Below are 13783 nucleotides of genomic sequence, written 5' to 3'. Positions count from 1 at the left end.
ACGTTAAAACAAGTTTAAAAAGTTCCGTGCCAGAATCAAAGAATGAAAGATATTTTTTTTTAAACTACAAACAAATACTTAGAGCAGTGATGGCTCAGGGTTTAGAGCATTCGCCTCCCAATGAGATGAAGCGGGATCGAATCCCAGCGTTGGCTGGTCGATATGAATTTCGCATCCGGCTTGCATCGATCACAGTGCTGACGTAAAATACCCTCAGCGTTAAAACGAACATGGGTTAGAGTCCTCTCGTCGTCAGACAAACCGTGGGAGGTTTTCATGGTTTTTCCTCTCCATGTAACGCTAATGAGTGTTAGTTCCATCAAAAAGTCCTCCACGAATTCTAACTTCTCCCCATACATGATCCAGGTGTTTCCTTGTCTTCTGGATTCGGTTCAAAATAAGAAGGGTACGGAGGTGAGCATTGGAAGTTGTAAACCCAAAAAAATTGGGTCGGCTGTTCAACGAACGACGGTTATAAAATAAAATAAAAACAAATACTTAAAAAATTAATCTAACATTACTAAGGAAAAAAAATAGTAATCTAATGCGAAATGTATAAATGTACATTTTGTCTTTTAAAATAAACAAGTTCTACAGGTGTGAAAAATAACTGTTAAATCCATCGGCATAATTTAGGAAAATGCTATCCAGCAATAGAGAAAATTAGAGAAAACTAAAACACTCAAAAATAAGAATGCAATATAGAAGCAGTTTTAAAAGCATTATTATTAACTTTTCTACATGCATCAACATTGGGTTGTTTCGTTAACATCTCATTATTGCTTTGGAAAGGCTGCAAAATAATTTTCCAAATGTATATTTTTCAAAAAAAAAAAATATATATATAGAATAAATGAGTGAGTTATTCATATATATCTATCATATATATATTTCACAACATATTTATAGATTGACTTCAGCACTTATTCGTGGATACTAATACATTTCTTTTTCTTTTAGTTACTTAATAATTAAAAAGTAATCAGTCATCTATATGATATTTTTAAAATTTTATTTCAGAGCAACGATAATACCGAAACGTTATGCATAAAGTAAAATTCTGTATGATACTTTATACATAACGAGACATAATTGAAGAGAAAAATTATAATATTTTTCTTATTATATTTTTTATTTAATATGATAGAAAAAACATGAATTTCTACTTAAAAAAAATATTTTGATTTCATTTTTTTTAATAGGATAGAAAAATTATCTTTTTAAATAAATTAAAATCAAGGTGAAAAATAATTTAGCTTGTTTTCCGGTGTTTGCAGTTAGTAAGATTAACTTTACTGGCTAGTCTTAAACATCAACAAAATAATTATAAAATAAACCGTTATATTCGTTATCTAATTTAAACAAAACATTATATAATTAATTATATAACCTTCATTTGTTTTATATGTCTATGAAAAAGAACCAGATGGCAGCACTAAGTATTTTAAAGAAATGCTTCAAAATAATAAGCACTAAAGATTTTATTTATTAAAATAGTTCTAATAGTAATTTTAATCTGTTTAATAATATACACACGCTTTTCATCTGAATAAAAAAAGGCGATTTTTGTCTCACCTAAGTTTGTAGTAGTATAAAAAATATTCTTAACCACTGGAAAATTTAAAGGGAATTTCCTATAGGGATATTGATAATATCCCTAAACTTCGGGATTGCAGTCATCAAAGCAACATATTAAATTTTTATTTTGTAACAATATTTTAATTACATTTGATCTATCTCAAAAAATTTTTTGTTAGAAGTATTATGTAAAACATTATTTTCAGATTCTGAAATTGTAGGGAAAAAAACTATGAAAAAAAACCTCTAAAAAAAAGATTTCTTTTTTTTCTTTTATTTTTTTAATTGCAATGCAAAACTGACATACAACATGGTGATGACAATGACATTCTCTTTAAAAGATAAAACAGCTTCCCACATTTAATGCCACTAGACATTTAATCAAATATAATTAAATATTTTTGAATATATCGTTAGAATGAAATATTTATATAGGAATAATTTGAAGTGCGCGGAAAAATTTTTCAAATTTTTTGTTCTTATTATAATTCTATTACAATAATATATTATTATATATTATGTGTCAATGATTGGTATTCCTTCAGGACTTTAATCTTATTCTAAGTTAAAAGTATTTACAAAAATGAAGAAAGTTTCTTCATTTTTTCAACTGTTTTTTTTATCATTATTTCATCAGTTTTTTCTTTGTAATCAATATATCACATACATACGTTTTTTCCCCGCAAGCTTCAAACTTGCCCTTGCATAATAATTAATTTTAGAACATTTAATTCATCAATATTAAAAATGTTTACTTAGTTCATAATATTTATTTAATTCAGGCTCAATTTTGCATTGCGATGTTTATTTTCATGGTTTTGTCAGATGCTTTATTTTCCGTGGCTTTTTTCCCGGACTATTTTTCGGCTGCATTTTTTTTTCGGTTTAGTATTTTTGATATTATCTTTGGTTAGCATTTTTTGTTTTTCCCCGATTTTATACTTTTATTATTTTTATTATTAAATGAAATTAATTTAGAAATAAATAGTGTTATTTGCAGTGCATTCCAATAAAGCTTGAAACTCTAGAGAAGAAAATATTTTATAAAAGTATTTTATATTTAAAATAAACAAAATTTTAGGGACGTTATGAGCATTTCTTCGTTAAGATCTCATTTACACAGTTTGTATATTATAAATTATTATTTTAGTAGATAAATGGTAATAATAATAGGGGGAAAAATCCCTTCTTATGGAAAAAAAAAACAAATTCTTGAACATGATTGAGACTATTTTTATTAGTTTAGTTCTTTCCGAAAAACAATTGTTGTTAACAATTAATAAAATCCATAAATAATTCCCTATCTGAAAAAATTCGAAAAACCAGTAAAAATGATACCAGAACCAGTATCACCATACCGGAATTTTAAAACCAGTATAACCCTATACTGGAAATTTTGAAACCAGTATAGCACCATACTGGAAATTTTGAAACCAGTATAACCCCATACTGGAAATTTTGAAACCAGTATAGCACCATACTGGAAATTTTAAAACCAGTATAACCCCATACTGGAAATTTTGAAACCAGTATAACACCATACTGGAAATTTTAAAACCAGTATAACCCCATACTGGAAATTTTGAAACCAGTATGGCACCATACAAGAAATTTTAAAATCAGTATAAATCATACTGGAAATTTTGAAACTAGATTTCAAATATACTGGAAAGTGTGAAATCAGTATAAAATCATACTAAAAATTTTGATGCCAGTTTTAAATCGTGCTGGAACTTTTGAAACCAGTTAGCATCCATAAATAAATTATTATTTTAGTAGATAAATGGTAATAATAATAGGGGGAAAAATCCCTTCTTATGGAAAAAAAAAACAAATTCTTGAACATGATTGAGACTATTTTTATTAGTTTAGTTCTTTCCGAAAAACAATTGTTGTTAACAATTAATAAAATCCATAAATAATTCCCTATCTGAAAAAATTCGAAAAACCAGTAAAAATGATACCAGAACCAGTATCACCATACCGGAATTTTAAAACCAGTATAACCCCATACTGGAAATTTTGAAACCAGTATAGCACCATACTGGAAATTTTGAAACCAGTATAACCCCATACTGGAAATTTTGAAACCAGTATAGCACCATACTGGAAATTTTAAAACCAGTATAACCCCATACTGGAAATTTTGAAACCAGTATAACACCATACTGGAAATTTTAAAACCAGTATAACCCCATACTGGAAATTTTGAAACCAGTATGGCACCATACAAGAAATTTTAAAATCAGTATAAATCATACTGGAAATTTTGAAACTAGATTTCAAATATACTGGAAAGTGTGAAATCAGTATAAAATCATACTAAAAATTTTGATGCCAGTTTTAAATCGTGCTGGAACTTTTGAAACCAGTTAGCATCCATGCTGGAAATTTCGAAGTAGTTTTAATATACTAGCTTAAACTCTTAGTAGGTACAATTTTTCCGGAAATCTAACTGGTTTTGACATTTTCACACTAGCTTACTTCGTTAATAATTCTTCATTATTTTATACATTCTTTCTTAATTATATACTAATTAATTTCTTAGATTTTTATAAGGTTTTTTAACGTATATATTATGAGAGGTGAAAACGTACACTTTCTATGTACATTAATTTAAAAAAAATACATATTTAAAATTATTAAAATCATTTTATAATTTTGGAGCAAAAGAGATTTTTGAGTAAAATTTTTACATATTTTAATTACTTTATAATCGAGAGAATAGCCGATCGGAAAAATCAGAAGAACAATTGTTATAAAAGTGAAATGGTTTGTTTGCATCTAACTCTGCCCTCTCTTCATTATGTTTGAAAAAAATCGTTTTCCTTTGACCTATGTTGGCTGAATCTTTGTAAACTGATGCCAAAGTATTCGATTCTTCTACCAAAATTTTAGAATGTTGCCCGTAATATTCGCCAAATGAATTTTTGAAACAAAGACTTGTTAACACTGCAGTTACGAGAAATAAGGATTTGTTTCGTTTTAGAACTTCATCTTTTTGGACAAAATAGATGTAATAAAAATTATCAAATGCAACGCCAAAGAGGCGTTAAAAAATATCCCCCTAAAAATAAATTGAAACTAATATTCACCCATCCAATGGTTATTAACGTACTTCTCTTATTATGCAAATTTTGAGTTGAATAAATAATGGAATTGGTTAAAAAGTATATAAAAAATATAGCTTGAACCTCTAAAAAAGAAAAAAAAAATTCGAAAATTATTTTATTTAAAATAAACGAAATTATGGGGAAGTTATAAGTCTTATTTCGCGTCAAAGTGGAAATGATAACTTTTGAACAGTTTGTATATAATCAATTATTTTTGGTAGATAAATGGCAATAGTAGGGAGATTTAGCAAATTTACCTTAGCTTCCGTATGCTCTCCGTACGTAATATTTCAAGTAATTGCTCATGCGACTTCTAGTGCGCATGCGTCCAGTGAAAAAATACCTAACTTACATAAGTGAAAATAAAAGATTTTGCAAAAATTCGTAAGTTAAAAACGTTAACGTAGGGGAATATAATTTTAACTTTGACCACAAAATCAAAACAAACTTTTACAATGGACGTAGACGATCTCTTTAAAGCTATGGCCTTATGGCATACGATACTACGGCTATGGCATACAATTCAAGATGCTTTACTCAACGTAAAATTGTAATTTCTATGAACAGAAACATTTAGTTGATAACAGATTTTAAAGAATTCAGCGATAAAGAACGCAACTTATTATTATCAATAATATATAAAAAAATATTATTGAACTTTTTTTGATTATTTAACTTTTTTCTAACTAAATTGCATAGTTAAAATATATATAATTTGTAATTTTAAAATCGCGAAAATACATTTAGTTTTTTATGGAATTAGTGCAAAACCATATTGTTAAACAAAAACCAATAAAATTATTTCTTTATTGAATGAACCAATTGGTTGTAGGATCACACGATTCATTTCTAAATTTCGTTCATACATTTCTTCACATTAGCATTTCATTTCAATGTTTCTAGTTCGAAGGCAGGCTTCAATAGAAAACAACATTTCACAGCTATAAACAGCGTGCTTGTAGCTTAGTCTTTGGAGAATGAATCACGCCAACATAACGTAAAGATACGTCATCTACTTAAGTAAACTCGAGCATACGCAGTTGCTTCAATCTTACGTATGGAAGCGTATAGAAGCTAACGTAAAAAGTGCGAAATCTCCCTATTAATAGGGAAAAAAAATCTTCTAATATTAACTTGTAAGCCTATCCAAAGCACATTTGAATTAAGTTTTACCTTTTTTAATAAATATAAATAGACTTAATAAATTTAGGTTGAAACATCCGAGTCGAGTTCAGAAGGCTCCAACAGTGAATTAACAAACGTTTCTTGAAGTTTTCGATGACTGACTAAAATTCGAGTACTTTGATTTTAAATTTTTGATAGTGATAATAACGGTAATATAAAATAATAAATTTGCAAAAAAGTAATGTTTTTGAATTCTTTTTTCAGCAAATGATTAAAAATATTTTTTATTTCGTGGCCACTGCGGTAACATCTTATTATTTTAGATGTTTACATGAATGCTACATAACTACATGTTACAATGCTTCAGCATGTTACATGAAATTGCAAAAATTAAATTTTTTCATTTGTTATGGGAATAATAATTGTATAAATAAATAATTTCTGTAAAACGAATTTCAATCTGTAAAATAATGAAGAAAAAGGTAATTCATTTTCTAAAAAAGGAAGGATAAAAACTTCTGCTGGAAGACTTACCTGACTTCTTCTTTCAGCAGTCAAGTAACGATTAAAGCTTGTATTGCTTAAAAGACGTAAAGATTGTGCTTAAAAGATTTAAAGAATTCTAACAGTCCTGAAAATAATGATCGACGATAAAAATTGCTTTTGATGTTTGTTTGTACCGGTTAGGTAACAATTAAAACTTTTATATATCACGATCAAAGCTCGTATTGCTTAAAAGATATGAAGCTTGTATTGCTTAAAAGATCTAAAGAATTATAACAATCCTGAAAATGATGATCGACGATAAAAAATTGCTTTTGATGTTTGTTTGTACCGGTTAGGTAACAATTAAAACTTTTATATATCACGATTAAAGCTCGTATTGCTTAAAAGATATGAAGCTTGTATTGCTTAAAAGATCTAAAGAATTATAACAATCCTGAAAATGATGATCGACGATAAAAAAATTGTTTTTGATGTTTGTTTGTACCGGTTAGGTAACAATTAAAACTTTTATATATCACGATTAAAGCTCGTATTGCTTAAAAGATATGAAGCTTGTATTGCTTAAAAGATCTAAAGAATTATAACAATCCTGAAAATGATGATCGACGATAAAAAAAATTGTTTTTGATGTTTGTTTGTACCGGTTAGGTAACAATTAAAACTTTTATATATCACGACTAAAGCTTGTATTGCTTAAAAGATTTAAAGAATTACAACAATCCTGAAAATGATGATCGACGATAAAAAATTGTTTTTGATGTTTGTTTGTACCGGTTAGGTAACAATTGAAACTTTTATATATCACGATTAAAGCTTGTATTGCTTAAAAGATTTAAAGAATTACAACAATCCTGAAAATGATGATCGACGATAAAAAATTGTTTTTGATGTTTGTTTCTACCGGTTAGGTAACAATTGAAACTTTTATATATCACGATTAAAGCTTGTATTGCTTAAAAGATATAAAGAATTGTAACAATCCTGAAAATGATGATCGACGATAAAAAAAATTTCTTTTGATGTTTGTTCGTACTGTGCAGGTAACTATTAAAACTTTTATAGATCACCTATTAACATAGTACTACAAAGAACAATTCCAAAAGTCGCAGGGATATTTTATGCATTCTATAAATGAAATCCTCAACTATTAAATTCAAACTTTTATAAACAGCTTCTTTTCATTATTATTATTTTAAATTAATTTAAACATTTTATTTTTCAAACACTTATACGTTTTGATTTGCATACCAATTTAAAAACGTCTGGTTCAGCCAATTTCATTATTTTCAACACAGAAGAATAAAAACTCAAGATACATTTTTCTTTTCAACGGGATAAAAAAGAAATACCGCAAATAAAATATACCACTAAATTATTCTACGTGTCGCCGCGTATCGTATTTTGAAAGACAAAGCCATACATCTAAGAGTCAATTATTTATCTAGTATTCATATCACAAAAGCTGCGAACGTGCGAACAAAAGTAGTGACACGTGATAAAGTAGTAACTTCCATATTTTAGAAAACTGAACAGAACAACCTTCAGTTGCCTCTTGTTTTTCGTATAGTATATAAGACAGTATTTTTATTGTTATTTGATAAATATATAAAAACACAGTACATTTTATAAAAATAAACCTAGTGAAACTCTAAAAATATATGATTTTAATATTAAAATTGATTTCAAGCAAGTTGTGTTAGTTTGTCAAACATTGAAATTATTATTCATACAGTGCAATATTTTGTCAAACAATCGAAACAAAAATTAACTATTTTTCTAATTAAATTATTTTTAATTTGTTTTATTTTTTTCATTTAAATTATTTTTTATTTTAATTTCAAGTTTAATTATTTTTTTAACTTTACTCAAAGAAAAGTCAAATATGGGTGAAAAAGCGATTTGTAAGTAATAGAAAAATTTCATAATGCATTGTTATGTATGATAATCAGTAAAAAAAGCGTTTTTTTTTCCTTCTTTTTTTTACTTTTGAATGAATTCCTCTTGTTCAAAAAGATTGCAATTTTTTTTAACAAACTTACATGCAATTTCGATATGCATAATAATATTTAGCCTCTATGCTCTAATACTAAAATAAATTTTCCTTGTTAACCAATTTTTTCTTGAAAGTAAAATGTTAAAAGTATTTATAAAAAGTTTCTTACCACACGTAAAATATAAAAACATGCATTACTAAACGGACTTCCAGAGCAAATGATTTGAAGAACTTAATCATGCATTATTTAAAAACAATAATTGAATCACTTTTATAGAAAACGAGAGAAAAAAATATTTTTTTACTTCTTTCAATACAGACACAACACAAGAACAGAGAAATTTCTTATAGTTTGAAATCACAGATTATATTCGAGAAACATTCGTCATTCGCCGAAAGTACAGTTTGTTCACCAGGAGTTGGCACTCGGCTCCACCTCCTCGGAGGAAAAGTCCATTTGAGAGCGAGAGTAAGAGGAGAAATGTCTCCGCGCCTGAAATTGAGACAACCCTTATTGCGCGCCAAACGCAACAGCGAATTCTTTTTCAGTCGCATACTTTGCTTTATCATCTGCCTTTATACCCTTCGTTACTCTAGCTAATTAAATATATTGCAGCAAAATGTCTCAAAAAGGACGAACTACTCACTCGAAAGAGCGAAATATCAAATTTATGAAATATTTAAAGTGAAATAAATGCACATAAAGATTGCGAAATAAATATTTTTGTCATAATGATCGCCAAATAGCAACCTTGTTCAGGATTGTTCACATCTTTCTCCCAAAAATAGCGAAATAGTATCGTCGGATACCACGTGATGAAGGCGGAGCCAAGTGACAACTCCTGGTGAACGAACTATAGTTAGCTTTGCCGAGGGTCCTCTTGACAACACGAAAAGTAGCACACGAAGATCCCCAATTGAACTTGTCTTATTTAAGGTATTATGTCTTCTTCCGTTTCTGCACTTGTTCTTTTCAATTCACACTTTGCTATCGCTAATAAAAAAGAAAGAAAAGTTACATAAATATATTTTTTTGAGCACAAGTGGTAAAAGCACGTAACTTGAGAAATAGACTAGTCCATTTCAGATCGATGGGTGCTAGCTTATTAGAGAGGTAAAGGTGAAACTGTGTGCAATGCTGACCACAGTACCATTTTATAACCGTCGTTGAACAGCCGACCTATTTTTTCGGGTTTACAACTACTAATGTTCAACTCCGTAGCCTTGTAATTTAGAGCCCAATCCAGAACACAAGGGAACTCTTAGATCAAGTATTGGAGACATTTGCCTTCGTGGAGGACTTTTTTGAGGGAACTAACCCGCATTTGCGTTACATGGAGAGGAAGACCACGAGAATTTCTCAGAGTTAGCCTGACTGCAAAGGGACTCGAACCCACGATCCGTCTACCACTCAGGATATTTCCCGTCAGCACTGTGTTGGTCGGTGCAAGCCGCATGCGGATTCGTTTCGATCAGCCATTGCTGGGGATTCGAACCCGGTTCACCTAATTGAAAGGCGAATGCTCTATCCCCTGAACCATTGCGGCTGTTGAGCACATGTGGTGAAAACATTTAACTTGAGAAATGGGCTGGTCCATTACGGATCGATGGGTGCCAGCTGATTAGGGAGGTAAAGTTGAAACTGTGCGCAATGCTGATCACATTACCTTTACAATTTCGTCGACGTTGGTCACGAAATTTTTAAGTCTTATCTTCCATGACTCGCTCCTAGCTCACAACGAGCTGAACTATCGTTAATAAAAATGTGCGATTTGGATTTTCTTCCTAAATATGTATGATAGAAATCTGACAAATAAAAGAAAATTAGCTCTTTGTGAGGCATATTTTAGCCATTTGGTATGCACGTGTGTTATGGAGCAATAATTTTCTGAATCAAAATGTCTCTGTAACCAATAATTTTCTGGCCCTATTTCGTTGATTAGTGCATTTGATTTTAATTGAGGAATAATGCAAATGCAGTAAAATAACTTACCTATAAAAATAATCCCTATGGCTAGGGTGACAGAAAAGAAAATATTTGATGAAAAATCTCCGTAAGCTTGTAGTAAACTAGATGCGATGTTTGTCAATATAATGCTAAAGATCTGGAAAAAAAATGTACACAAGCAAAATTTTTTTAAAAATCAAAACAACTTTAGTTTAAGAAAAATTTCAAACATGCAGTTCATGATTAAAAATGATATACGTTTAAAACTCTTGTTAGCTTCATTTAAATGTAATTGGAATTCGTATTATTTGTGTAAGTGAAATTGGAATTCAATTTTGAGGGTTGTTTTTTTCAGCCTCCCGTTAATTACTTAAAAATAGTAAGTATGAAGTTCGTAAATACTAATGGTAAATATTTTTGCGTAAACATGGTAACCTAAATTATTTTTTACTTTCCACAGCAAAACTGTTCTTGGTAATTAAACCACGAATTTCGTACAAAAATGTGTTGAGATTCATGGTTAAAAAAAACCTTACCAATTATTAGTTATTAAGGATTATTATAATATTTAGCCTCACTAAGGAGTTGAACATAACGTTGGCGTTTCGGTGAACGCAACGCCAACTCTATGCTAAATTTCTCCATGCACATAAAATTACGATTTTACTCCCTATAAACACGTCTCTTGTAAGTCAGGTAAGTAGTTATTTTGCAATCGATTAAATATGCTATGTAGCAATAGTCACAAATAATCACTACAATTACGTTTACAATAATGTTTTTCAATTCCTACTATTAGTTCATACTCTCCCTATTATCTTGTTCAAATGTCTTGTTCCCTATTATCTTGTTCCCTATTATCATCACCCGAAGATGATACGATTGAATCGTCATCTGTTGCATTTTGAAAATTACCAAGTTCTGACAAATCAATTCGGAAAATCGGTTCTCCCCGAGAGTTATTGTACAGTTATTCTTATGTATATTAAACTTATACACTTCATAATAAGATAACGTTTTAGATTGAAATACGTTTGACGTAAAATAAAAAGTTTTATAAGTAGAAATATTTTTCACATATATACCTGTATTGAGGCATTGAGCAAACTTCCAGACATTGCTTCTGGTATTGGATAAGTTATCTCAACGCCGAAATCAAAACCAACGGGTAAGTAACCAGTCATCAAGAATCTATACCAATAATCAATACATTGATATTTCAATACATTGCTATTTCATCAATACATTGTTATTTCATCAATAGATTGACATTTTTATATCCTATTTAAGAAAACAAATTCAATTCTTATTGTTTAAATTTGAAATAAATGTTACACCTTAAAGATTTTTTTTAACACATTCAATATGCTTTATATAAATTAGGCAATAGCTGCTTAAAAATATAGCATGCATTATAGGGAGATTTCGCACTTTAACGTTAGCTCCCGTAAGTAAAATTTGAATCAACTGTGCATGTGCTCGCGTTACGTTATGCTGGCATGATTAACGCTACAAAGACAAAGCTACAAGCACGCTGCTTAGAGCTGATAAATTTTGTTTTCTCTTTAAGCCTACCTTCGAACTTAAAACATAGACATGGAATATGAATTTGAAGAAACATATTGATGAAATTAAGGAATGAATGGTTTACACTGCAAAAAACAAAATTTGAGCGAAATCGGTTAAATAGCTCCTTAGATATCGAATTTCAAAGAAGCTGTATATTTAAAATTCGGCTTCTCAGCAACCATTCAACCGATTTCAGTCAGATTTTTTTTATTGTCCGATGATTGCTTTTGCATTGATTGCATTTTTTATTGATTGCCTAGCAAATTTACCCATTTTAAAATGTAGTAAAAAATTTGTATACCTTGCGATTCAAAATTTTTTCGACTATATCTATATATATAAAAGTGAATGTGTGTCTGTCTGTTTGTCTGTCCTCTATAGACTCCTAAACCATCCGACAGAAAGCTATGAAACTTGGCATACAGATAGTTCAAAGCACGAGGAAGGTTTCTGTCGACATTAGCGATAAACCGTTCCAGCGATATCAGTGAAAGTCGAAATGGAATTTTCTGATTGGTTAAAAGCTAGCCATTGTTTTAAATTTTGCTATAAACGATTCAATTTTCAAATATCTTGAAGATAACAACAGTGATATTTTCTATCTTATAACTCTATTCATTTAGAAAAGTAAATTAAAGTAAATTGCATATACTTTAATTTTTAATTCGCACGTTTCTATATGTCAGGTGAGCACAAGCAAGAAAAATCAACGAGAATAGATTTCTTAATTGTTGGTCGTATCACGGATTCAGTACTGTGAAAACTGTTTAATAAATATAAAGACAAAAGCAAATGTCATTCAAATTGCACGTTTTCAGAAATATTTATATTTAGTACGTAATTTTAGGTTAGCACAATTAAATATAGTTTTCGAAGATTTCAGTGCTGTGACAGTTGTCATTTGAAAACTATTAGTTTGTTTGTTTATTTATGCAAAGTTTTCGAATTCATCCATTTTATTTCTTTCATTTATAAAATTGATTTTTGTTTTAATTCCTATAATTTTCATATTTCTTATTCATCTCATTTTTATTGCTCTTTTTATTATTTAAAATATGTATGTGATATTTCGATTAAGCAAATTTGCGACCACTGACAACTTTTACATTTCTTTTTCTTTGTCTGAAAGAATATTTGCAAAAATATGCCGCCTAAGCAAATCGCTCTTAGTCGGTCGACATCTCAATCGCGCAAAAAGAGAAATACCCGTGTTTCAGAAACATCGGAGCAACGGGAAAAAGACTTGAAACTAATCGAGAACAAAATGCTTTTGCCCGTTCCTTAGAAACGTCTGAGCAACAGGAAAGAAGACTGTCAACAAATTAACTACGAACTACACAAGCCCGTTCGTCGAAAACATCAGAGAAACGGGAAGCAAGAATGAAAACCGACCGAGAACGCATTTCGCTATTCAGACGCTGCCAATACTCTGATTTGAATTTCAGTGCATTTCACTATGATCCGACAACAAACTATAGTCTTCCCCCAAGTGTCATCATCGGAGAAATATATCAATTATGTATGTTTTGTAATGCTCTCAAATTTAAAAATGAAACAGCTGAAATTTGCTGTTCTAAAGGCATACTGAAACTACAAGATTTTACGTCGCCTGCCGAGACATTATCAACCTTCGTATCAGGTCAAACAAACCAATCGAAACATTTTTTGGCGCATATACGCCGGTACAATTCGTGTTTCTAAATTACTTTATTCGGTGCTACACGTATCGTGAACGAGAATTACATCCCAACATTCAAAGTGCAAGGCCAAATTTATCATCGTGCAGGATCACTTCTTTCAATGCCTAACGCAGATCATAAATTTCTACAAATTTATTTCATGGATAACACAAATGATCAAGTCAATCAACGTTGTCAGGTAAACAATGGCACTAAACGAAAAATTGTTACCGTATTACAAAAATTTTTCGATCAACATAATCAGTTAATT

At 29.7% G+C, this 13783-nt stretch overlaps 1 protein-coding gene across 1 annotated transcript in view; it reads right to left on the bottom strand.

Annotated features, from left to right (window-relative positions):
• Window positions 1–8316: 8316 nt before the first annotated feature.
• LOC107453523 (choline/ethanolamine transporter flvcr2a) overlaps window positions 8317–13783 on the bottom strand; it is a 35841-nt gene continuing 30374 nt past the window's right edge. Inside the window, exons 9-11 of the mRNA XM_043045687.3 lie at window positions 11350–11455; window positions 10310–10421; window positions 8317–9310 (exon numbers count right to left, since the gene is read on the bottom strand). Of these exons, the coding sequence (XP_042901621.2) occupies window positions 9249–9310; window positions 10310–10421; window positions 11350–11455 (280 nt within the window). The 3' untranslated portion in view covers window positions 8317–9248. The remainder of the gene's footprint in view (window positions 9311–10309; window positions 10422–11349; window positions 11456–13783) is intronic.

The sequence above is a fragment of the Parasteatoda tepidariorum genome, chromosome 6 (assembly GCF_982258835.1).
Source record: "Parasteatoda tepidariorum strain Cologne lab strain chromosome 6, Ptep-v5.0, whole genome shotgun sequence".
NCBI lineage: Eukaryota > Metazoa > Arthropoda > Arachnida > Araneae > Theridiidae > Parasteatoda > Parasteatoda tepidariorum.
Note: the sequence above shows the minus strand (reverse complement) of the source record. Positions and strands in the feature narration are given on the sequence as shown.